Raw genomic sequence first — 27,552 nt, 5'->3', positions numbered from 1 at the left:
AGACCCAGCCTTAGACAACGTATCATTAAATAAAGAAGGTTGAGGGGAAGCAACTTTTGATAAAACAAATTATCATAGATTCAAGCCACACTTCCTTCGCAGAAGTCCTACTGTACAGAGAAACCTGCTTAGGCTGGTCACTACCAAAGTAGAGGTGTCACTCAACAAAACACTATGGGCTGTTTGGTAGTTTCTTATGCCTAAGCAGAGACACAATGGGCAAATCCAGTTATTTCTAGTCCGCTTGTAAGTGGTGCAACAAAACAATGAATGTTCCACATTTTCTTTAGCCATGAGGTTGCACAGACTACAATAACAATTCCAAGTTCACCATTATTATTTTTCCACTTCATTCTATGTGCTCCAATTTCAAGGATGCCATAAAGGATTTTTAAATAAAACATTTTAGCTAACTGTGGGCATAGTACATCCATAAACAATTCAAAATGTGGACTTGGTTTACCCTCCGAAAATGTTGTGGATAATCTCCCCAATCTTGAGTTTTGATGTAGAGTACTCAAAGTATAATCCCAATTGACTTGTTTCAGTTATTTTTTTTTTAAGACATAGGTAAGGACTCAGGGCCTCATTTAAGAGGCCTTTTGCGGCACAGGAACGTCACTTTTTCTGATGTTCAGATGGTGGAATGTGCTCCTGCATATTTACGAGGCTATATAAAGCCATTTTAAGTGGCTTTTCATGGCCTTGTAAATCTGAGCCATTTTCACGCAGAACACTGCGTGAAAGGGCCGTTCCATGGGTGCTGCTGAGGGTGTTCCCATGCAAGACCCATAGAACCTGACACATTCTCAGATTTACGAGATATCGCAAACCCAGGAATACGTCAGAATCTAACGCTACCCCAGGGGTGGCATTAGGGAGGCGCAACGAGGAGAAATGTTTTCATTTCTCCTCTTTTTTTCCTTTTACTATGTGCCCTGTATTTTGCAGCACACACAGAAAGAGGAAATCACGTGAATTGAGGTGTCCCTTACTGCACAAAATCAATCAGCCCTACAACGCAGGCACCCTTGCACCATGGAGCAATAGTGCCTGCTTTGGCGCATGGCAGCCCATCGTGCACCGGCACTGGAGAAAAGGATAGGAATGCACCGTATCACATAGATACAGCGCATTCCTGCCCTTAAGTTTTGATGTAGGGCAGCGCAGCAAGATTCCTTGCGGCGCTGCCCTACGCCAAAACCCTTCTGAATGAAGCCATCAGGGTTTATCCAATAAGAACTTAGACCTAGCCACAACTAATCGAAACCATGGAAAGATGTGATTGGTATCAAAATGGCTTTAGATGTTGTAGCCTGCTGTTTTTTTAAGTATAACTGCTGCAAAATGTTGAAGTACAACACTGCGCTTCTGTATGTGTGAGGACCAGGAAAGCCTACTATCAAGCATTTACCCTAGGTATTCAAAGTTAGCAACTCAATCAAGGCTCTTCTTCTGTATTTCGTGTTTTTTTTCGGGTTGATTTCTAAGCCTTAATCTTCACAGTATGCATTAAATTTATCGTCTGCAAATAGTAAGGCGGGCACAGGGGTCCCATCTTACTTAGGGGAATCACTGATAAATTCAGAGAGTGTAGCTATAACATCATTCACGTACAATGTGAATAATGTAGCCGCAAGTACACAGCCCTGTCTGACACCCTAAACAATCAGTGTATTCCCCCTGTGGCCCTCCAAGTACCAAAGTTGCCAATTTGAGGACCTATTAGTTGATCTGAAAGATCCGGGGGTACGACTTGCTTCCTAAGAGAGTCCCATAGCTTTCCCTAGGCGCTAGGTCAAAAGCTGACCGTAGAGCCTCAAAAGCCATATAAGTAAGTGAGTATAACTTTATTGTTTAGTTAGTTAAAACCATAGCAATTTTAGAATAAAGCAGGTTTTAAAATGATAAATAGGGCACCAATGTTAACCATGGCAAAGATAAGGTTCTACAGTTAATGAGGACGCAATGTTTATGATCTGTGTTTAAGGGTCTAAAAGTCCAGCGACTTGCTCCATCTTCTTCAAACAATGAAAAAAACAGATAAAGTGCAAAGTGCGAATGTTGATAACCCCAGGGGGTGTGGGGGGGAATAAAAAAGGACAGGATCACACCATGAAATAATCTATTATCAATTTTTTAGCAAAGTTGGTGGGGTGGGGAGGTGCAGGGGTGTGGGAGTAGGTCTACGAGCTTCTTGACGTATTATGGCACCTTGATAGGGTTTGTGTGTCAGTATGGTAGAAGCACAGTGATGATGCCTCGAGATATGAGTGGATATCCTTCTTTAGATAAATTGGTTTAAGGAGAGATGAGTGTGGGAAAACAGCACAGAAGGTGGAGCCATGATTCTTCCTTGTAATTGCACAATCTGCAGGCCCCCTCTTTTCCCGATGGGACCCATTGGTTGAAGTTGGCCACTGATAGGTCTAGCACGGACAGAAGTCACCTGAAACTGAACTCGGACAAGACGGCGGTCCTCATCCGCGGTTCCACCCCTTCCGCCTGGGACGACTCCAGGTGGCCAGCCTCGCTGGGAACTGCGCCGACACCCACCGACCACACACGCAACCTGGGGTTCGTCCTGGACTCAACGCTCTCAATGACCCAACAAGTCAACGCCGTTTCCTCCTCCTGCTTCAACACCCTCCGTATGCTTCGCAAGATCTACAGATGGATCCCCATCGAAACCAGAAGGACGGTCACCCAGGCCCTCGTCACCAGCAGGGTGGACTACGGCATCGCTCTCTACACGGGAACCACAGCCAAACTCCAGAAGAGACTCCAACGCATACAAAATGCTTTAGAACGCCTCATCCTCGACATCCCCTGCCACAGCCACATCACCGCCCGCCTGAAGGACCTGCACTTGCTTCCCGTCAACAAAAGGATCACCTCCAAGCTCCTCACCCACGCTAACAAAGCACCCCACAACGTAGGACCAGCATACCTCAACATGCGACTCACCTGCTACACCCCCAACCGCCAGCTCCGCTTCGCTGCCATCGCCACCTCCCTCCCCATCCACCTATGACAGACCCAAGACCTGTTGACCTTCAGGAGACTCCTTAAGACCTGGCTGTATGATCAGTACCTGCTCCCCCCCCCCCCCCCCTCAGCGCCTCGAGACCCTCACGGATGAGTAGCGCGCTTTACAAATGTTTGATTGATTGATTGATTGAAGTAAGATGTCTCTGCGAACCTGTCTGTTTATACCTTCTGAGAGGTATGACTTCCCCCATAGGTGAGAATTATTCAGGGGGAATAAGATAGTTGAGGACTTTAAGGAGCAGGTATCCAGCAAATTTCAGGTTAGTTTCAGTCGCCTGTTGATGACCCTTTTCCAGGCTGTGTAAGGGATAATGTCCGAGTTTATCACAGTGCCTTCGATTTGTAAGGAAGTTATAGCTTTTTCGACTTGTCGGTGCCAGGGATTCCCAGGGCTCTTAAATGTCTCTTTTAGGCATGCTTTAAGAGGGTTTTCCGGTGCTTTTAGGGACCCTTATATAAAATGTCAGGGTGTCAGCCTTGTGAGTGAGTCATTGTCTTTGAAGGCCCAGTTTCAACGTAGTCTGGTCCTTCATATGTATCTGGGGAGTAGAAATACTCGCTTATAGGGCATGCATTGAGCATGGTCAAGGCTTGTGGCACAGGCCTCTGGAAAGGCCTGTTGCCCGTAGTTTAGTGCCGGGAGAAGAGTGGCTGTTTATGACCTTTAGAATAGGAACTGCTGAGGCACTGTTTAAGTTCTTATTGAGACAGGTCAGGCTATGTGTGATTGTCCCAGCTTTCTTTTTCAGGGCGATTGGGGGGAGGGCCATTGGTCTGGAGGTCTTGTTGAACCATAACCCCAGGTATTTATACTTTGTGGTTGTTTTAATAATAATAGCTCCCAAGCGCCATCTTAGAAGTTTTTTTTTTCTACAGTGGCCAAAGATCAGGACTTTGGTCTTGTCCTGGTTGATTATAAGAGAGTTGGCTTCATTGTATTCCTGGAGCTTGCTCAGGGCTCGTAGGATTCCGACTTTGGTGTGGTCCATTATGAGAATATCGTCAGTGTATTGTAAAATGTGTAGCTTTGAATGGCCGAGTTGTGGTGGTAGCATGCAGCTACAATCCAAGAATTTCCCCACGCCAGCTGTGTATAGGATGAAAAGGAGGGTACAGCGGACGCACCCTGGCTTCAGGCCATCATTGGTTGTGATTTTAGAGGATACAGTGGTGGGACCCATTCTAACCCATACCCAAGTATTTGAGTGCAGAGAGATAATGGTCCGAGCAACTGCCGGGGTAACCCTCACACATTTAGTTTCCTCCAAAGGGCGTTGCGGTCCACCTTGTCAAATGCGGCACTGTAGTCAATAAAACAGCTGTAAAGAGAAGGCTCGCTTTTTGGGCTGCCATGATGACTCAAGATGGCAAGTGCTGTAATGTTCTCGATTGTAGAGGCAGCAGCGCGGAACCCGGTTTGGAAGTATGGCAAGATGTTATTTTCTGTGACTCATTCCCCAAGCAGTTTGAGAAGAGAACGGGTGTAGGCTTTGGCCTCTAGGTCCAGGAGAGGAGGGCTATAAGTCAGTATTTAGATGGAATAGTCGGGTCTCCTTCTTTGAAGATTGGGCATAGGGTGTAGCCTCTCTATGAGTCTGTGATCTGGGCAGCATGTAGACTTGGTTGAAAAGGTGGGTTAACCCCTTAGCATTTGAATATGCTGGTTGGGAGGCTATTGGGGCCTAGAGCTCTGTCATTTTTCATGGCTTTTATGTATTTGCAGACCTAGGCCTACGTAGCCAGAGCTTGAGTTTCCCCAGGCATGTTGTCTGCAGCCCCTTAGCTGGGAGTGTTGCTAGTGCATAGAGGCAGACTGTTGTATAGTGCTTTGACGTGTCACACCCAGGATTCTTCTGGGGCCACGTTCCTCCTGGAGCAGTTGGTAGATCGAAGTTTGAAGTCGTACCAGAAGTGGGCCGGGCTTTTCTCTTGCAAAATCTGGTGTATTTTTAGCCATTCGTTTTGCTCAGAGTTTTTCTTTGCTTCCCAAGTTAGTTTTTTTTTCTGTTTTGCGTAAATTAGCAGTGTTCTTTGCGGAGTTTGGTGTGGGATTTAGTTTGCGAGCCGGTGTTGCCCTCCTTAATGCTATTTGTGCAGTGAAAATGCCCCTGTTATGCGTCTTTCTGAACTGGTCCTTCTCAAGGGTTTCGGGGTATTGATGGGAGGCACCAGATCTCACCAGGTGGACCCTTAACTTAGTCATTAGGTCATCCCATCTGTGCAAAACGTCCCCCAGGGAGTTGTTGGATTCTAGGATTACGTCTTTCAGCCACTTGCCCAACTTGGGGTGCCTGATGCTCGCCATTTGATTCTCCTGGCTAGTTTATGTGCTTCGGTCCACGAAGATAGACCCCCTTCTGAGACACTGGCGGCTGTTGTGGCATATAGATCGATTGTTACAGTCAGGGGATTGTGGTAGCTTTCAGGGCATCAGGGATCTCCAATTTGACCAGGTGTCTGGCTAGTGGGGCTGATAGGAAACTGTAGTCTATGGTTGAGATCCCTTTGAATGTAGCGGGGAACTGAATGTGGGGGTCTTCTGCCTGAGAGATTTGTTTGGCAGAAAATAGATTATGGTTAGACAGAAGAGTGTTTATTGTTTTCTGTCTTTGGTTTTATGTACAGAGTCGTAGGTGCTCTCCAGTGCCCTGATGTTAGAATCTCCCACTAACAAAGTTTCATGTGTAACAAACCCCAACTGGAGACCCTCCAGGCTGTCGTGAAAGTGTTTAGTAGCAGGGAGTTTGGATATTTTGTTTAAGTTATGATAGCAGTTTATTAGAAGAATAGGAGTATCTTTCTTGGTATTTGATATGCCAGAAATTAGCATGCAGCGGTGAGGACAGAGGCGCTATATAGCGTAGCGGGGGCACTTAGTTCTCCTTCCCCCTGCAGCTGGTCAAACTGCCCCTTCTGGCGTAGTGAAGTCAGGGCTTTAAAGTCCCCCACTGTTAGCAAAGTTTTTATAAATCACTGAAAATCATTCAACTCGTTTCAGAAATCATCTGCTTTTCACTAGTAGTGGTAGTCCATGAGTCTTGAATGCACCGTTTGGATGCAGGGGTGGGGTTGGTCCCGGTAAAACCTTTATCTTTGCACTTAGGAGCTTTTCTGGTTCTTTCCTTCATCGACAAAGCACATCGGCAAGGTCCTCTGAAGCTTGGATTAGGTGTTGGGGTTGACGTCAGTAGACACACAAAGTCTGATGGTGCCTTCCTGGTTCAGTTAACAGAGATATCTGTGTCTGGTCAGTCAACATCAGGGTTGTGGGGCTATCAAATCAAGAGCTTTTCTATTTGAAGATGGCTGGTATTTTTGTACTGAATGATTATCTACTTGTTATGTCACAGGTCAGGGTAGTGGCGTGGATGACATGGATACAAAGTTGACAGGGAGAGAAGTCAATGTTCGAGATCTGTAGGTTCCTGGGCTGCATGCAAACACAACAACTAAACTGACTTCCTCTTGTCAGAGTCATGTGAATGCATTGCTACAGCAATAATACACGCTCAAATTTTAGTGACTAATAACTAAAGATGTTTTTCTTGGCTAGAGCTCTGCCATGAAAAAACTAGGAAGAGAGATATTAGATTCTCATTCTGGCATTTGCAAGAGTTTCTCAAGGTTGCATCGGTTGACGGTAAGAGTGCACAGATTGTACATAGAAATCCACGGGTGAATAGTGTTTTCCAAGGAGAAACTTCTTCTCACATATTTTTGGTAACTGGTCTTTGATGTTAACCCACGTCTTATTAGAAATGTGCGTCAGCAACTCACACCAGTTGCAATTACTCTCTACCTGCCCCTCTGTGGTCCATGTGCATCCCCTGACTCCTCCCTCCTGCTCTCTGTGGTCCTTTGAGCTACCTCTGACCCTCCCTCTGCCCTTCGTTATCCATGTGAATGACTTTGCCCCCTACCTTTTGCCATCCATGGTCCATTATGCTGCCACCGCCCTCCCACCAGCCCTATGTGGCCTATTGTTCTGAGACTGTTCTTCCCGCCTGCCCAACGTGGTCTGTTGTGCTGCCAATGCCCACCCTGTCTATCCGACATGGTCAGTTTGCCATCTCAGTCCCTTCTCCCACCCCCACCCTCTGTTGTCCGAGTCTGTGCCCCTACTCCCTCCATCCCTCCCCACAGTGTTCTAATGAACAACTAAAGCGCTAACATTCTGATTTTAAGACAAAATGGTGGCACACGTGTAGCGTCTGTCAAAGATGTAGAAGGACGCCAGAGTAAAGGGTTCAAACTGCTTTATGTAGAATAGCTTCACAGCATTAAATAACAAACTGACCCCAGCCACAGTTGACTCACAGCATGCCCACTGACACTTTTGCCGGCGCTCGCCTTAGAACGCGCTCGACAGTGACATTCTAAGTGATGTCACCTCGGCGCGTTCCAAGGCGATCGTGGGGACAAAGAGGTGTCGTGGTTTAGATGATCTTCCCCCCTACTGTGGAAGATACCACACACACCTGAAGTCATCTTGATGGAATCAAAACTGTAAAGCTCAAAGCATTTCTTTCAGAAATGAACAATATATGGGGAGTATTTTTTCTCCCTGAAATTAGGTTAGTGCTCTAGAAAGCTACAATGAGAACACATTTTCTGAGTTTTCCATGATCCAGAATAATCACCTCAGAGAAAAGAGAAGTTACAAATACTCATGGTGATAAGTCTCTACGGGTGAGAGACAGCGGAATGACCTATAGACTTTGATTTGCACTTTATTTTGGTACCTAAGGCCCCACATCAATGAATTAGGTTATAACTGAGCAGTTTGGGCAATTTCATTTCTTTCACAGGTTTCTACACCCATAAGTATTGTATTGTACCTTTTACATTGGGTTGATTGTTCGGGATCACCAGAAAGGAGACAAGCTACCGGGGACCGGTTTCTGGCATTTCAGCCTCTTCGGCCCGGCTTGCTTGAATCCTGATGGAGCAGTGAGAAAGGGACTCATGTCTGAGTATACCCTGCCACACCTATAGTGGCCAAAAACGATACAGAAAAGGGGGTGGTGATGAACAGAGTGTCTGAATTAAGCAGACCACTCTTACCCAGTCCAAAGATCAGGGCTTGTTTTCCATGATCCAGAATAATCACCTCAGAGAAAAGAGAAGTTACAAATACTCATGGTGATAAGTCTCTACGGGTGAGAGACAGCGGAATGACCTATAGACTTTGATTTGCACTTTATTTTGGTACCTAAGGCCCCACATCAATGAATTAGGTTATAACTGAGCAGTTTGGGCAATTTCATTTCTTTCACAGGTTTCTACACCCATAAGTATTGTATTGTACCTTTTACATTGGGTTGATTGTTCGGGATCACGCTCTGCATGCTGTACCCCACAGCTTGCTTAAGGGTTTTATTTCACTCTGGGCACCAGCAGGCCCACCGGGTATCCCTACGTCTTTGCGAGATCCTTGAATTGTGTTAGGGGTTGAAACGCCATCGACTTATAATGCAAACGGATTGCCATTTCATGATTTACATGTGCACAGGTCACTAAGGGCCTGTTTTAATGGACTACCTAAAGTGCAGTTTGTGTACTAACATACCAGTACACTTGTTGTGCATTGCTTATTCACTGCTACTTGGTTAGGGGACACTTTGCACTTATTCTTGGGAGATATCAACTTGGGTATGTGGTTTATGCTGGAACTAAACCATTTCTTGTTACTGGAACCTGTACAATGCTCTCCTTTCAAATCATTATGTGCAGTAATTTTGCTGTGTTCTATACGTAATCAAACTTTGAATGTGTTTGGTGTGAACCACTGCAGTTTTACTTACATTAGGGTTCACACAATCATTTGGAGTGCTCTTGTTTGTAAAGAAAATGTATCTGAAGCTGGCACATCCGTAGACATTCTTTACCGGTGCATGTTACCAGAAACAGTAAAAATCAAACCTTCAGCCCCCAAATTCACCACAACCGATACCGCTGATTAATCACTACGTTAAATTAGGAAGATGCATTCTATTGTTTACCTGCCGAGAAAGGCATGAATGCATCTCGCTTCACGAAGTTCTTTTCGGCGTCCAGGAAATGTTCAGGGTAGAACTGGTGGGGCCTCTCCCAGACAGTCTCATCCTTCAGCACCGAGGTCAGGTTGGTGAAAATCCCGACTCCCTAGAGAAGACAAGACTCCACAGGATCAGATGGGATTCATTCGCCTGCGTCCATTCTCTAAATACCTGAACCCTCAGTATTGCATGTATGAAAAGTCTGCACAAAGACGCATCACTTGTTACATGTAACACTACATCAAATCCTAGGCTTTTATTTATTTAAAAAAAATTGTATTTTGGAAGTTGGTGTAACACACCTGACATGGATGATTTTTAAAAGTAAGGCCCATGGCGGTGTGCAAAGGGTTTAGGACATTGGAAGTAGAAAGGGGATTAGAGAGGAGGAAACAGTAAGGTGAGGGAGGGAAAAACACGTTGTATGGAGGGAGGGAAGGGAAACAAAGGAGAAAAAGCTGCAGCAATACTAAGAGAAGACAAAGGAAGGGCAGGGGAGACTGGAGAGGGAGAGAGGGAACAAGGAAGGGAAAGAAAGGCCAAGGAAGGAAGAGAGATGAGAGTGTGGAGAGTAGGAATAGAAAGGAGATGGAAAAGCAAAGGAGAGAGCTCACGTGTAGGGAGGAAGGGGACACAGAATGGGCAGATAGAAGGACAACACGCGAAAAAAGGGAAAATGGGGGACAAGGGAGCGTCATAGGAGTAGAAGTCGAAAAAGAAGACTGGGAGCCAGTAGGAAGGACAGAAGCAGAGGTATGAAGCAAACAAAAAGGGAGAGAGGAGACAGGCAAAGGGGAGGAACAGAAATATCGTGGACGGAAGAGAGCACTCGGAGAAGAGGCAAGGGAGACAAATATTGTGGGAGTAAGAGAGCAGACTGGTTGGGGAGAAGAAGCTTTGTGGAAAGGAGACAGCAGACAAGGATGGGAGAAAGGAGACACCTGCCTTATCTACTGGTTAATGATATACAAGGAATAAGATTCACCAAGTTATTCTACTGAAATTGGAACCTGTAACTTACAAGTTATCCACAGTTGCATTTGTAAGTTACATATACGTCTCTATTCTTAAATCCACTAGTACTTCCCTTGGCAGGTAATGTAAATGGAATAGTGAATATTAAATAGACTTACCTTACCATGTAGTGGTAGATCCATGTAGTGGATGCAATATTATTGCCACGCGATGTATCGCATGTGATACAGAAACCCATTGCTAATAACTTAGCCAGCTATAATAATGGAATTTAAAGCTGTGACCGACAGGTTGTGCGTAGCTAAACATATCTGTCCATGTTTAGGAAAGAGGTTCCAGATTTAGAGATCCAGAACGGGGTGTCTCAATGTTTTTCATATCCGACTCCCTCTGTTTGCAAAGTTATGAAATGTTTTTTTTTCATACATGGTGCCTTCAATCCATTAAAGCTATATACAAAAACCATTTACCAGGCCGGGATATTTTGGCCAATGTTTCCATTGGGAAAAACAGAATAAACTATAAGTCCCAAGTATTGTGCTGTTCTTCCCCTAATGTCTCTCATAACACACCCCAAAGTTTTGGAGAAGCAGACCTGTGGTTTGATAGAGGTATTCGTGTTACAAGCAACTTAGAGGTGGCAAGTAGGGAGGGCCAAAGCTCTCTCTCTTTTATGTATATATGCAGCATTTCTATAACCCAAACCAGCCAAAAAGCAGCAGAGCACTGTACACTATCACAGACAGTCACAATGTCAACGATTTATGGCAGCGGTAGTTAGTTTGCTGACTGTGAATGCATTGTGATGTAGTGTACTTTAAAGAGGTGAGTCTTCTGCTCCTGCCTACATTGGAGCAGAGTAGGGCCAGTCCTGATGGAAACTGGGATGTTTTTCCGGCCCTGGATGCATGAAAAGGCTTTCTGACTTTAAAACATTTTTTTTTTAGTCTAGAGTCTGATGGTGCTCTGGCTGTGGGTGTGCTGAGAGCCCCAGAGATGGTGAACGCTTGTCTGCAGGATAAGATGGGGCTGTCGTGATGGCTTTGTAAATGATGAAGACGATTTAACCGCATGCGCGCTAGCGGTTTTCCCGCTGCGCGCTGTGTTTTTTCAAAAGCCGCGTTACATGATGAGCTCAGCTCGTCATGAGCGTACGAGCGTCATAACTCATGACGAGCTCAGCTCGTCATGAGCGCGGAAGGGGTTAAAGATAATGTTGGCCTCTGAGGAAAGCTAATGGAGTTCCATCAAGGTAGGGAGAATTTATCAACTTTCTTCTCTATCTTAAAGTGAGGCAAAAATACATTGACACTTTCACCTGGAAGTGCTGCTTGAAATGGCTTTCCATGCATAAACAGATGCAAGCATTAAAAATAGGGATAATAGGGATAAAACACCAAGAACGGAGAACAAAGGAAACAACTTGATTCAACACATTTGCGTAATGAGAACAACAAGTACAGATCGTGATAAACAACATGATAGTGCCCCTTAGGCATTCCCTGGGGCTGGGAGTTGTCATTGATATCAACAAGCCGGGGAGGAGTCTGCAATTTGAGCCAGAGTGTAGTGCAGTCATAATATCATCTGGGACAAAGAAGAACTTGAACAATTCTGAGGGGTGGGATGCACACCATTTTGTTTCATAGCTTGCCCATACTTTGTCCATAAATCAAAGAATGCGTGCAGACTGGTGTGCCTTTGCCCAAATGGCACCAAGTGAACAACAACTGTGGGGGGGGGGGGGGTACGTCCTCTTCGCCCTTGCCAGTCGCACAGCTAAACACGCCTTCATGGCGATATAGTTGTTAGTCCATTTCCATCACTATAATCATTGTAAACAACTTTTTGGTTACACTTTTTTAGTTCCACTTATATTTCGAGCCACACGCGGAGTTTTTGCCATTTCCCAAGTTTCTTATGTTCTAATCGTGCCCATCCGGACCTCATAAAAGAACATGAGCAATGCAACGATTCATCCAAGGCAGTGTTTTATTAAAAGAACCCAATGCATTTCTGGCAATCAAGTGCCCTTCGTCAGGGGTCACTGTAAATAATCGTAAAAACAATAATAACAATTACTATTTTTTGTCCTCAATTGTATGTCTTACATTAAATCAACATTTACATATTCTTTTCTTTAATGTGACAATTATGATCTAGCCCTTCTCTATACACCCGCTGAACCTCTCTCATAAACAGTGCTGATAAACACCCACCATACACTTAAACCAATTTTGTGCCTAAAACATTCCCCAGTCATAGCCCCATGGTCACTCCAGACCTTCTGAACAGCCAGCTTTCTCAAGAACTTAACATCTTCCAGGAATTAAAGTAGTCATCAAATGCTCTTGTAGAAGTTATTAATATCACCTTAGCTGGGAACAGTCATCATTTTCGTCTGGGATAGATCAGTGATTAATATCACCTGGGGCTGGGAATAGCCATAAAGAATTAGGGTGGTCGGATATAAGAATGAAACGTAGACTTTGCTTACCTTAGGGATAAAGAATCCTTGGATCTCTGTGTCACGGCACGTCATGTGCGGCAGTGAAAGTGGGACGATATCTCCACAGCGTTGGATCTCATGGATCACAGCGTTGGTGAAGGGTAAGTTGATCTGATCCTCCATTGTGGGTTTCTACCTCGTCCAATCACTGTGTCAATCTCTTTGTGTACCTGACCTAGAAACAAGAGGGATACTTTTTACAACCGTCGAATCCCAAATCTTCACTCAGCAACAAGCCCAAGAACTTCAACTGACCGATTCCCACTGAGCCACATCAAAGCAGAGGTGTGCTGTTGTACCACAAACTCCTGACAAACAAACTTCATGATTTTAAAGTCGGTGATAAGCCAAGCATTGTCAAAGGCAAAATGTCTGAATTTTGCTTTATTTTTATGTGCTTTTTCACCAGCTCTGTATGTTAAGTATTTTGCATTCATTTTAAATATTTTTCTACTTTTCGATACGGCATAATTGCTGATTTTAGGCAAGCAGTTTTACGAGACATGAAGGCCAGTGGTGCCTTATACCACGGTGGTCCTGGTTAGGTTTGTTTTGTTTTCTTCGCCAATCTAGGGATGGGTTCAGACGGGGAGGAGACCCAGCGGTCTAGTGGGCGGGCAGGCTTTATAGAGTTAAACGTGGGTGCAGTGCGTCCACACTGCTAGCATGCCAAAATAAGAACATCTGCACCCGTCTGCACTAGGATGTCGCCTGTCGCCAGGACCCCAGCCAGATTTGAATCCGGTAGGAATACTTTTATCATGTGTTCGCGGAAGGCCCTGCTCACTATAACCCTAAACGCTCACAACAAAAAGAACTGTTATCGTGCTCCTGGTACGATATTCTACCCTTTCTCTTGTGACAGTTGCAGGCAGTTCTGTACAAACCACGAAGGGCCTAGGGAGCCCTTGAATGGGTCCCAGAAACAAAGCTCATTTGTGAAGGGACATGCTGGAGGGTGCCCCTTTGGGAAGGAGGCCTCTGAACCTTGCATGGAGCTTAGGGGAAGGGACCTCTCAATTAACTGTCTTTATTTTAACTCTAGATCACTTCCAAAACATTGTAAGGAGTTATGGGATACTATTTATAGTCTGAGGCTTGATTTAGCATTCATCACAGAAACATGGCTTAATAGTTTCACCACCATGGATCTAGCTATGGCGGTATGGGCCCCGCTACAGTATGTTAACGCGTAACCGCATTGGAAGGAAAGGTGGGGGAGTGGCCATCATTTATAGCGATGTGTTTGAGGGTATTAAGCTGAATGACTCCTTGATGGAATTTTGCCAAGTTATGATTTTCCCACTATCATTTAAAGCTGCTTCCACATTAGGAGGAGCAATAATTGACTGCCCCCTGCTGGCAGCGAAGTTTTCTGCGACGATGTCACCAACCATACTAAAGTTTGCCCACTTTCCCCTTATTGGAGACTTTAATCTTCACTATGATGTTAAGCTCGATTTTTTTTAGTGGATATTCGGAGAATGAGATGCAGATTTTACCACTCACTGGAAAGATAAAAGGTCCCACCCGTCCTGCAGGCCACAAGCTTGAATTACTATTTAGTAACTTAAACACAGTGAAAATGCAGTCAGAAGACCCTATCACCTAGTCGGACCACTCCATAGTTGTAATTTCAACCCCCATGAGGTCACAGAGATTATCTCGCTGGAGACACCAGTATATTCATTTGTGGGTACTTTGGCCAAGGCCATCGATGTCTGCGCCCCTCTGAAGGAGACAAATTCCTCTAGTTGATCGATATCGGCAAAGTGGTACACGGCAGAGTTGAGAAAGAAAAAAAAGGAGTGCAAATCATTAGAGGTCCACTAAAACTCCTGTGGACTGGGCCATTTTCAAGGAAGCCTCCAAATCTAAAATAATCAGCTTAAACAGGCTAAGAGACAGTATTTTGTCAGGAGTATTAAGGAAAACAGTGGATCTTCTAAAGAATTGCTTATAAATGTTCAGAAGTTGACTCACCCAAGTGGTGGTGAACCAGACAGCCAGAGACACAGTTTCATTTTGTGAGATTTGGCATCGTTTTCAGTGACAACATGGAGACCATTTATTCAGGCTTTGCAACTCAGCCTTTTATTGGGTGAAATCTGTATAACGACATTAGCCCTCACCCTTCTTCTTTAACCAACTGGGGCCCGTTCTCTGAATTAACCAACTGGATGGTGGAAGACACTATGTTAAAGGTGGAAAAGGGCTCTCCATTAGAACCTGTCTTACCCTTACTGCCAGTCCTCATCTAAGAGTACTTGTGGATGAATCACTGAAGGAAGAGGATTATCCAGAGACCTGGAAGCATGCTGTAATTCTTCCACTGCTGAAGAAAGCAGATGCAGACACTTTCAATGTGTCTTATTATCGTCCCATCTCTCTCTTACATTATTTGGCAAAGTGTGAGGAAACAGGCTTTTTGCAGGTCCCCGCCTTTTGGCCTCATTTGAATACGAACTGCTGGTTTTTAGACTCAGAGTGCAGTGAGGCCTGCTAACCAGTCCTCATTGCCAGTGTTCTAACCCATCACAAAATGTATGTTGAATTGGCTACCCCCAGTTGGCATAGCTGACTTACTTATAAGTCCCTAGTATATGGTACCAAGGGTACCCAGGGCATGTAAGTTAGAATGTCTACCCAGAGCTGCAGCACTGATTGTTCCATCCTGTGTGTGACAAAGTACAAAATGGCTCCTGGTCTGCCGCTGCAGCCTGGAAGAGCAGTTTTAAAACTGCTAGTTCGATTTTGCCAATTAAACAAGTGGCAAAGCTCCCACTACCCTTAACAATATATATGTCTCCTCTAGGGAAGGCCTATCGAGGCAGGGAGCAGTACGTTACGAAGTAGGACATATACTTTAAAACGTCACTGTGCTGTGTGTGTGCTGTGGAAAGGTTATTAGCCCCATTGGCTCATACAAAGTTAACGGCTGACCTCTGAGTCCTCCTAACTTCTGAATGGAACTACTAAAATGGGTACTTCAAGGTGTCAAATTAATTGTGGCATTAAACCTGACTTTATGCCCAAGTTCAATTTAATGTCGCTTTTAAGGAGAGTGATAAGGTAGGTGTGCCTTCAAGGGACTAATTCGAATATTTAATTAGATTATTTTTATAATCGAATTTCAAGGCCAGACAAATGTTTCCTTGCTCATTAATTTCTTTTAGCAGCTAATTCCACTGCACAATATCTTCATACAGTGAATCAAAATCACAAACAAAAACAATATATATATCAAGCAGAATGTGAATCATAAGTGCAAAATAGTATAAAGAACTAGGACAGAAATGGGTGTATATAGAAAAACATTCACTTTTTATCTTGAAGAATCAAATGAGGGAACTTAAAAATGCAAATAATGTGACAAGAAGGTAGCAGTATGAGATTTAAAGCCTTCACTGTAACAATTTTCAACACTTTTCTTCTTAGTAAAGATTAAACGACTATCAGAAGAAAAAGCGTAGGTCGACGTTTCGGTCTCTACTCTTTCATTGACGAGACCATCTTCAGGACAAGTATTATAGTTGTTGACCCCTAGATTCGAATTTTTTTTGTGAAACACAGCTAAATGTCCTCTAAGGTTTGTGACCTGATGGTTAATAATCTTACTGAGGCCAAAAGGCACGTGTTTAATGTGTCTTGTATGCTGGTAGAGTGTTATATCAAAGGCAAAGGACCAAGGAGTAAGTTTGTGGGGCTTGCAGCAGAGCAATTCCAGTTATACTGATGAATCTTGCTGTTGCTGAGCGTTTTGGTTCAATATTGGACCAAAGTAGTAACTCTATTTCTGAGCGTTGTAAACATGTTAAACTGAATGCTACCCAAGTCCAAGAGAACGGTAAGACACCGGAGATTGCAAATACAAATTGCGCTATTCAAGATGAGCAAGTAAATATGCTCAGAAATCGAGTTACTACTTTCAATTACCTTTATAACAATTCCTGTCGGAACTCAGCTGAAATGCATTCCAAAAAGCACTCGCATTGCTCTCTGTGAGCAGGCTCATTCACACCTTTGCAGCCTATACCGTGCCAGCTGCTGTGCCAATGAACTGGCAACACAATTGTATTGTATTTTATTGTAATTGCCTTTATATAGCACTTACTACCTCTGACAAGGCTTTGATGCACTTTATAACAGCTAGCATGCTACTCCGTAACCCAGAGTTAGTAGGAAGTACAGTGTTTTTAATTATTGTTGTAAATATGTTGGCTATTGGGATAGTCTTGTGCTCTGGAGAACGTGAAGCATTGTATTTCCTTCAGTTCCTATAGGTGGGTTAAGGTAATAGCAGTTAGATTACACAGATGTGGGAACTGTGATTAATGGGAGTGTGATGATCAGATAGTATAGAAAAGGACAGGTATTGCAGGGATGGCTGCTAAAAACAGAGTTTATGATTTGTAAGGAGGAAGTATGATTAGTTTACTGAAGTATAGTAGACAGTAAGGTGGCAGACGTAATAGAGTACAGTAAACACGGAAGTACTAAGACAGTCAAAGGCGGGAGTGTAAGAAGTGTATTGTTTAAATAGAAAGGTTGGAGTCACATTAAATCCCTAGATATAAATCAAGACATTTTCATGCAGGGTTTTTTGAAATAATGAGACAGGATGCAATACGCGAAAGTATTAATAGTAGCAAAGAAATGCTGAAAGTTGATTACCTGTGGGCAGGTAATACAAGTTGCTTAGACCGTTACATTTTGCTATTGATGGCGCTGATACAATCTGTCGTTTTTTTTAACTTGGATATTGAATTTTATAAAATTTGTTGACTTTGTACTTGTTTTTTTAAATATGGGAATTGACTTGTGTTATATGCGGTTAGCAGGTAATTTAGGTTTATCTAATGCAATTTTGATGAGTAGACAATCCCTGTGTTTTGCATTGATCATTCCGTTATGTGTGTTGAGACAGATGCATGGGAAGTACGTTTCTAGAGGATGTGGTTCTCCACAATAATATGGGTTGTGTGTAAACGGAGTCTCTGATTAAGCAATTCTTGTTCTTAGGGGTCCAGGAGGGTATCTGTTTGTAGTCAGAAAATTGGAACATGCGTATTCTTTGTTGGATCACATTGGGAATAGCCCGGACTTAACCAGCCTTCTGAACTCTAAGTGCCAAATGCCCCAGACAGAAAGGAGGAAACACATGGAGGCTGCCAAGAAGGACATTTCCATTTGAATAGTCTCCAGTAACCCCAATCCAGTTAAGAGCAGGGTAGCAGTAGACTCAGTTGAGCCCGCCTCTACGTGGTCCTTCAACCAAATATTAGTTCAGGACAATGATTTCCTTTGAAGTTTAGCTAGATAAACTGGGATGGCCTAGGTTTCCATTCTGGATTTTAAGTCCATAAAATTCCGGGATACTTTTGAGGCAACTTATGACATACCATGGGCAGGAATTGCAACACTTTGCTGCCAGTCTTGGACTGTGAGTGGGAAGTATGGGAATTTTAGCAGTATTAGCTAGGCCACATCACTAATGACTGGCAGTTAATTCTATGTCAGGACAGGAGGCGAAGATTATGCAGACATGGGTCCTGGGCTCACTGTGCCACTGGAATCAAGCTATCCTGGCTGATGAGGGGTGAAACCCCGAACCCGGTCCTAGGATGCTTGTTTTCGGTCCAGGGAGGACCTGGTTTGGCAGTTCAGGCTGGACTGTTCCCATGAGGCACAGGGTAAAGACTGATTTGCATATGGCCAGGTTGAAACTGGGGTGGCATAGTGAGCACAAGAATGATGGATTTAACCCAGATCTCTTGACTGAGGGTGAATGTTTTGATTTGTTCTGCATTCCGTCCATCAATAGTGTGTCTTTTGCTTTCTTGCCCTAAGTGCGCCAGGTATGCCCTGACTTAGGTCCTGGGCTCGCTGTGCCACTGGAATCAAGCTATCCTGGCTGATGAGGGGTAAAACCCCGAAACCGGTCCGAGGATGCTTGTTTCCGGTCGAGGGAGGACCTGGCTTGACAGTTTGGGCTGGACTGTTCCCATGAGGCACAGGGTCAAGACTGATTTGCATATGGCCAGGTCTAAACTGGGGTGGCATGGTGAGCAATAGAATGATGGATTTAATCCAGATCTCCTGACTGGGGGGTGAATGTTTTGATTTGTTCTGCATTCCATCCATCAATTGTGTGTCTTTCGCTTTATACTCAGCAGCTATTTTAATGCATTTTAACAAGAACCACTTTTCCCACAAAACACTAGGAATGTTGGCCAATTGCATGCTGTACACAGAACGGTGACATTCCTTCTTAATAAAAGTGGACCTGAAACTTGGGGACCTCACTGATTTTGAGCCATGGGCTGTGGCACAAGGGGAACTCCTTGGTGAACTCTTTATTAAGGAAATGGGAAAGTTTTTTAATACCTTCACATCACTGGACAAATCCAAGTCCTCCATCAAAAGGGTTTTGTCCTCTCGGGTTTCCCGGTTGAGGCAGTGGCCACTCGGCCCCCAAGCCTTCTCCCAGTATCCTGCTAGAGGGCAAGACTCTAGGCCCAGGCAATATCAGGAGCGGGCAATATTAGGACCAGACCTGTTTTGGAAATTTCTACCAGACCCGCAGATGGTGCTTCAGAGGCAGAGGAGAGATGGGATTCAACACTGCCTCCAATTCCGGTGAGTGTTTGATCTTCTTCCCTTAATTAAAATAGGAGGTCGTCTGGCAATTTTTTCCATGTCTGGCAGTCAATCAAAAGCAATGCATGGGTCCTGCAGATGATTCAGGGGTTTCACATAGAATATTGTGGGTCCTCATGTCACGTTACACACCCCAGTCCACTCCAGTTCTCACAACATGAGGTAGAAATGGTGGATGCGGAGGTTGCCTCGCTCCTCGCAAAAGGAGCTATTCACCTGGCTTCATAAGCAACATTTTCCTTCTCAACAAGAATGACAGGAGTCAACAACAGGTAATATATTTACACGAGTTTAACGAGTGGCTGGTGTACACCATTTAAAAATGGAGGGTATCCAACTCCTCCAAGATGTTTTACGTCATGTAGACTGGATGCTCCTCCTGTACTTGAAGGATGCTTACTGGGCCATACCAATTTTCCCTCCTGAGAGGAGGTTCCTCTGGTGACAACAGACATTTCAGTATGCAATGCTACTCTGCAGGCTCTCCTCCGCCTCCTGGTGCTTGACAAAGGTGCTCATACCAGCCGTGGGATACCTACGGGCACAGGAGATACTCCTCATCATTTACCTTGACGATTTGCTCCTCATGGTACAAATCTCCGACATTTGTCAGTCCAACTGCAAATGGCTGTTAGCCTGCTCAATAGCCTCGGATTTGTCATGAACGAGAAAACACCCCTCCTAATTCCCTCTCAGAGAGTAGCTTTTCTGGGTTTCGTCATAGATTCCACTGGGGCTACCTTGAGCCTTCCTTCTCAAAAGGTGATGAAGATTCAGCAAAAGCTTAGGAGAACGTTAACCCGACAGTGTCCTTGTAACAAATTGCTTGCCTGGTAGGTCTCTTATCATCCAGGCCATTTTCCCAGGACCCCTGCACTATGGGGCTCTTCAGAGATTAAAAGCAGCACACCTGCAAAAGAGGCTCACTTACTCCCAACCGGTCATCCTTTCAGACGACGCCCAGGAGGAGATTCTTTGTTGGCTTTCCCTCCTGGAAGCATAGAATGGGAGAGCGATTTTCGGTTTGGCTCCGGACCGCCGTATACAGTCTGATGCCCAGAGGTCAGGCTGGAGCACTCGGTGTGGAGAATTCTCCACAAGAGGTTTGTGGTCTCCTCAAGAAAAGAGACTACACATCAACTGTTTGGACCTTTTCGCCGGGTCCTTTGCAGTCTGGGGTTTTACTTGGGACAAGATCCAGTCCTGTGTCCTGCTCAAAATGGACAACATTTCGTCCGTCAGGTACATCAATCACCTGGGGGCACTCACTCCAAGGTTCTCTCAGATCTAGTGACCAACTTGTTGAAATTCTGCCTGGACCTTCATATCTTGGTTAGGGCAGAATATCTTCCCAGCCAGGAGAACTAGGTAAGACTGGTAGTCCTGTCACGTTCAGGACTCCAGACTTTGGAAACTTCCTTTGAAAGTCTTTGCCAGCATTCAGAATTAGTGTGTCCCTTTTTGGTGTACTTGGTTGCCTCCAGATTGGATCAACAACTACCCTAATTCTTCAGTTGGAGACCAGATGCTCTGGCTGCAGCCAGAAATGCGTTTCTCCAGAACAGGAAGCTGGAGACAGGGTATGCATTTCCACAGTTCGCAATGATTATCAGGTCTTGAATTTCCTGGCCAGTTTAGTGCAAAAATGTCTGGCATACCGCTCAATCAACACCTTCTGTTCCACTATCTTGGCAGGGCATGTGCCCATGGAGAGAACATACTTTTGTGTGCGCCTTTAAGTGGAATCCGGCTATCACTTCCTCCAGAACCATGTTATTCGGCTCTTTGGGGTGTTAAAATGGTGATTAACCTTTCCCTATCCTGGCAACCCAATAAGTTACAATCAAGGAAGAAACTCACAGTGAAGCTGGCAATGCTGCTCTGCATGGTATCATGCAGAAGGGTCTCAGACGTTTCGGCCCGAGACATTACTGGAAGGTCTTTTTCACCCTCTGGGGTGTCATTTATGCTGAGCAGGCATACTAAATCCTATACTAGGTTCATGGAATACCCAGCCTTTTCTGGAGTCTCCTAAGTTATGTGTAGTTTAATGCCTTCAGGGCAATGAGGACAATTCTGAGGACTTCAGGTCCCTGGGAGAGGCAGCTCTTAATCGCCCTTCAGAAATCCACACAAACCTGTGTCTTCCCCGACCACAGCCCGTTGGATGCCATGAGTTATGCAGGAAGCTGTAGTGGATCTTAAATCTTTGGTGCACATTCCTATCGTGGAACAATGGCCTTAAAGGCATTCAGTTTGGGTGCCCGCCTGTAAGATATTATGAACCCGTCCGATTGGACCTTGGACTCTACATTTAGGAGGTTCTATTTTGAGCTAGTGTTGGATATGGCTCATTTGGGGGTGAGTAAGCTTTAAACTAACATAATCCTCGCCTCCGGTCCGGACATAGAATAAAAAAAAATCCTAGGTATCATAACAGAAAGTTTCATTTCTATTAAGGACGTAGAAGAGTGGATTATCCCACCCATGGATTACTGATTCAGGAGACCCTCCCTGTGACCAGTAAGCACTGAATTATGTTGCTCTTGTAGGTTTATGCTAATTCAATGAACATGTATTGTGCATAGCTTGCTTATGGTGTAGCCTTGTCTGCGGGTACCCTCTTGGTAATTTAATCTCTTTTTCCTGGCAGGAAAACTGGGAAATAGGGTTCGTGAGAAAATGGTAATGGTGTGGCTAGTGTGACAAAAGAAGAACTGAGGACAGTGGCAAAGGACTATGGTGCAAATGCTGCCACCTGATTGGACACTTGTGGACTGCTGGACTACGTTGTCAGTTGTTGTTCTTAATAATTCACATCGTTTCGTGGGAAATGTGGTTCTTGTTCAAATGCAATAAAATGGCTGCTGAGAATAAAGTGGAGAAAGTGAAAGCATAATTCGTGCCTCTGAGTCCCTAATTGAATTGAATCTTTCTATTACGATAGCTAGGATATTTAATATACCCTCCTTGACCTTCTACAAGGACAGAATCTGCCTAACTTGAAAAGGAAAGAATAATTCCCGCCTGTTGTGCTGAATAATTCCGGTTTGTCTCCTTGAGGACTGTAGAGAGTTGTATTTTTTCTCTCTCTCTAACTTTCTCCAACCTTTTGTTCCAGAACTGATTTTGCCATCCTCCTTCTGGGCCAGATATTTAAAGGGGATCAGTGTGCAGTTGTTTGGTAGCAGGAGAATAACGGGAAAGGCATTCTAGAAAGAGGAATGACTTATGTTGCACAGGTTCATCAGCAGTGGAGAAAGCTGAGGATCGGTGGTCAGTTTAGGTGGGTTACTGAATTCTCATCTGATAACAAACTGATGGAGGAGTGGGCAGATCATGACAAGGGTAGGAGGCAGTAAATGCACAAGTTTTGGAAGAGAAGAAAAAAAATCAAAGCTTTGACTCATCCTGTGAGTCAGAGCATCATGAAGCTGAAGAAAGCAAAGTGTCCATGTTTGCCGCAGTTCCCAGAACAAAACTTCCTGAAAGATCAATATTGTTGCAAGATAATAAATTAGTGAAAAAAATTATATATCATACCTCCTTCCTTGACAGCTGTTCCTGCATAAAATTATAAGACGGCATACGGTCTAGAAGGGTGCCAAGAGAATCAATGTAAAATGCACACCTCAGTCATTGCTAGAATGGGTTGTAAGTGATGGCTGCATTTTTGTTGGCTGATCTATCATTAAAGTAGGTGATGCTATGATTGTATTTGGGTGTTGTGCTATTTGTACAGTGACTACTTCGGAGAATATGTTTTGTCTGTTCTTTATTCCATCAGAAGATGAGGTAATTATTATTAGTTGTGACCAGAGTACTGCAGAGCTGAAAGATCATGCCTAGTTCTGTACTGTCTGAAAAGAGTTTGTTTTGGAAATAGTTACTGAGGTCTGTGATGATTAGTCTGATGGGCAACAAAGGCTTTATTTCTACGTTCAGTTTTATTCATTTTCGTGACATCTTTCTTAATTCATTTTTATGTATGGTATTATCAAAGACACTGGCAGTAGCCGCTGTGTATGCACTAGTCAGATTTACCAAAAGGAGAGCATTTTTGTATTTTTATTTTGCTAATAACTTCAGTCTTCTCGGGTCTCTGTACCACTCACTGGGCGCAGGTGCATCCACACAAGCACGTCAGCTCAGGAGCTCAAGGGAGCCTTTTCAACAGAGCGGTACAGAGACATGAGAATAATTTGGGCAGCATTTGCAGCACCCCCAAAAAAACTTGTTGTCCTCCACTGATAAAGGAATTAAAACAGAAACACGTGTCTAGAGTTACACAGCACAAGCTGTAACAACTAGGGTGAAAACTTAAAAAAAAGATTACTGAAATAAGTGTTTTCATGAACTGCATTTACCATTACACATTGGGGCAAATGGAGTGCTGGGATATGAAGCAGTGTGCTCCCTCCCTTGTTCTGTTTGAAAAGGCTACCTTGAGCTACTGAGCTGACGAGCTTGGGGTGAGGCACCTGCACCCAGTTAGTGGTACAGAGACCTGAGAAGACTTTGGCTAGTATTTCCAGAACCCCACAATGACTTATTGATCTCTACTGATGAAGGAATGAATCCAGAAACACATGTTTAGAGTTACACAGCCGAAGCTGCACCAACAAGGGTAAAAACATAAATACTACTAGAAGTAAGTGTTATCATACCCTGCATGATGCTTTGGGTCATACTGAGTGCTGGGATGTGAGTCAGTTTGCTCTCACCCTAAGTCTGTCTGTGCAGGCTGCTTATGTTTCCAGATTAGACCTCAGTAATGGAGCTAACTTCTACTTCATATCTGCAGACTACACACCCTTTTGAAAGTTTGCAGGTCCGTAAATACTATCCGAGTTTCTAATGAACTCTCCATGCTTTTCAGATCTCACAAACATTAATTTGCAACTACACTTTATTTTTATTTATGGCCACTGCTTGCTATGACCCCATCTCAAGATGGTAACTTGTGCCAGATAAATTAAAAACAACTTAATGATTAAAGCCTACACAATTAAAGAAACACATAGGCTTGTGTTTATTTCCTTAATTGCAGAATTTTATAAAATGAGACCTGGTCTCTCCTTTGAGCCAAGCTGTGGACATGTCAATATCTAAAAAACTCTAGCTTAGGACACCCCCGCGCCGCACGGCCACCAGCTGCTGCGTGTGCCTCCCGCCACCCGCCTGCCTCGCTGACCCTGCCGCTGCCGTCTGACCACGCCCCCTGCCACCGAGCGGCGTGGTCTCCTCCGGTCTAGTGCTGTGTTCACTGTTGTTACCTTTTAGGCTCCTGTGCCCCGTTTTTCCTTGCTGTGTGCCCCTCTGTGCCCCTTTGTGCTGTGTTCACTGTTGTTGCCTTTTAGGCTCCTGTGCCCCGTTTTTCCTTGCTGTGTGCCCCTTGCTGTAACTGAGATTGTCTTTTTGTTAGGATTGTATTTTTCATCGCCTGTCCCCCTGTACTCGCTCCCCCGGTTCCTCCCGCCCCGCTCCCCGCCTCCGTTGTTAGCCACGCCCCCTTCCTTTCTGTGCCCTCCCCGCTCCCGCCTCCCAGCTGCTCCGCCCTCCCTCGCACTTCGCCATATATGGCGACCGTGCGAACCGTGCGAACGCGCAGCGGTTACGCGCAGGGGGCGCGCCGATTGTGCGCCGAAGGCGCGCCAAAGGTAAACCCGTCTGCGCCCGTACGCGCCTGGACCGCGCCCAGTGCCAGGACCCCTGGCTCCCGCAGTCACCAGCCCTCCCGCCAGACCTACGCCGCCACCGACCTCTATGCACTCAACGCCGGCAGACTCCCGGGCTGCTACCGAGCCACCCCGAGACGCACCCACGGACCCTTCTGCTGCAACACCTGCAAGTTCACCTGCATCCGGACCAGCACCACTCCAGCAGTGCCCAAGACCTCGACGAGCAACAGCAGCAGCCACCTGAGATGCATCCTGCTCAACACCCGCTCCGTCCACAGGCACGCCATCGAGATCTGGAACCTGCTCGACACCACAGCCCCAGACGTCGCCTTCTTCACGGAAACCTGGATGAACGCCTCCTCCGCGCCTGACATCGCCATCGCCATCCCAGACGGCTACAAGATCATCCGTAGGGACCGCATCAACCACACCGGAGGAGGCATCGCCATCGTCCACAGGAACACCATCCGCATCACGACCAACGCCGATGACACCCTCGCTACCGCCGAGCACCTGCACTTCCAAGTCCACATCAACCCCAAGACCTCCCTCAGAGGCACCCTCATCTACAGACCCCCTGGACAACGCACACAATTCAGCGAAGACATCGCCGACTTCATCAGCCCACACGCCCTCTGCTCCGCTGACTACATCCTCCTAGGGGACCTCAACTTCCACCTGGAGAACAACAACGACCGCAACACCACCACCCTGCTGGACAACCTCGCCAACCTGGGACTCAAGCAACTGGTGACCACCCCCACCCACTACGCCGGACACACACTCGACCCCGTCTTCTCATCCAGCAAGGACATCGCCTTCAGCCACGCCACCGGACTCCACTGGACGGACCACAGCTGCGTCCACTTCAGCGTCGCAAGGACCACGATCCACCACCACCAGCAACAGGCTGCACGCAGGAACTGGAACAAGATCACAGCAGACCAGCTCGCGTCCGCCCTGAGCACGAACCCTCCCACCAGCACAACGAACCCTAGCCAGGCGGCCACCAACCTCACGAAGAGGACCCCGCCCAGCAGACCCGGCAGCAAGAAAGCCCCATGGTTCACCGACGAACTCAAGAGCTCCAAGAAGAACTGCCGAGCCCTCGAGAGAACCTGGCGCAGAGACCCAACACCGGACAACATGACTGTCCTCAAGCTCGCCACCCGGAAACACCACCAACTCATCCGCGCCACCAAGAAAACTGCATTCAAGGAACGACTGGACAACAGCGCACACAACAGCAAAGAACTCTTCAACATCGTCAAAGAGCTCTCCAACCCCAACGCCGGAAACAACGACATCACCCCTTCACAAGACCTCTGCAACTCCCTCGCCTCCTACTTCCACAACAAGATCGCGGACATACACAACAGCTTCAGCACTCAACCGACGAGCACCACGACCAAACCACCGCCCCCCAACACCACCCTCCGCGCCTGGACTCCGATCAGCTCCGAAGACACCGTCCGCACGATGAACTCCATCCACTCCGGATCTCCGACCGACCCCTGCCCTCACCATGTCTTCAACAAGGCCGACGCTATCATCGCACCCCACCAGCAGGACATCATCAACACCTCCTTCGACACCGCTACCTTCCCGGAGAGCTGGAAGCACGCCGAACTCAGCGCTCTTCTCAAGAAGCCATCAGCCGACCCCTCCGACCTCAAGAACTACCGCCCCATCTCGCTGCTCCCGTTTCCTGCAAAAGTCATCGAGAAGACCGTCAACAAGCAGCTGGCCGCCTTCCTCGAGACGAACGGATCCCTCGACCCCTCGCAGTCTGGCTTCCGGGCCAACCACAGCACCGAGACCGCCCTGATCGCAGTCACCGACGACATCGGAGCGCTGCTCGACAATGGAGAAACAGCGGCCCTCATCCTCCTCGACCTCTCCGCGGCCTTCGACACTATTTGCCATCGTACCCTAGTACAACGCCTCAGCAACGTCGGAGTTCAGGAGAAGGCACTGGAGTGGATCATCTCCTTCCTCGCCGGAAGAACACAGAGAGTCCGCCTCCCCCCGTTCAGATCTGAAGCCACCGAAGTCATCTGCGGCGTCCCTCAAGGCTCCTCGCTCAGTCCAACCCTCTTCAACATCTACATGATCCCCCTCGCAGACATCGCACGCCAGCACAACCTCAACATCATCTCCTACGCCGACGACACCCAGCTGATCCTCTCCCTTACCAACGACCCCGCCACAGCCAGAGCCAACCTTCACGAAGGGATGAAAGAGGTAGCCGAATGGATGATGAACAGCCGCCTGAAACTGAACTTGGACAAGACGGAAGTTCTCATCCTGGGATCCTCACCCTCCGCCTGGGACGACTCCTGGTGGCCCCCCGCCCTAGGCAGCGCACCCAAACCAACAGACCACGAACGCAACCTGGGCTTCATCCTGGACTCCTCCCTCTCCATGACCAGACAAGTCAACGCCGTCTCCTCATCGTGCTTCAATATCCTGCGCATGCTACGTAAGATCTTCCGGTGGATCCCCACCGAGACCAGGAAGACGGTCACCCAGGCCCTCGTCACCAGCCGTCTGGACTACGGCAACACCCTCTACGCCGGAACCACCGCCAAACTCCAGAAGAGACTCCAGCGGATCCAGAACGCCTCAGCACGACTCA

At 46.1% G+C, this 27,552-nt stretch overlaps 1 protein-coding gene across 1 annotated transcript in view; it reads right to left on the bottom strand.

The window, feature by feature from the left end:
- LOC144753495 (cytochrome P450 2D15-like) overlaps positions 1 to 27,552 on the bottom strand; it is a 482,639-nt gene that overhangs the window by 13,459 nt on the left and 441,628 nt on the right. The window contains 3 exon segments of the mRNA XM_078641166.1: positions 9,054 to 9,195; positions 12,562 to 12,707; positions 12,710 to 12,748. Coding sequence (XP_078497292.1) covers positions 9,054 to 9,195; positions 12,562 to 12,707; positions 12,710 to 12,748 — 327 coding nt within the window.

The sequence above is a fragment of the Lissotriton helveticus genome, chromosome 1_1 (genome assembly GCF_964261635.1).
Source record: "Lissotriton helveticus chromosome 1_1, aLisHel1.1, whole genome shotgun sequence".
Lineage (NCBI taxonomy): Eukaryota > Metazoa > Chordata > Amphibia > Caudata > Salamandridae > Lissotriton > Lissotriton helveticus.
The sequence above is the reverse complement of the archived record's forward strand: the minus strand, read 5'-3'. Positions and strand labels throughout refer to the sequence as shown.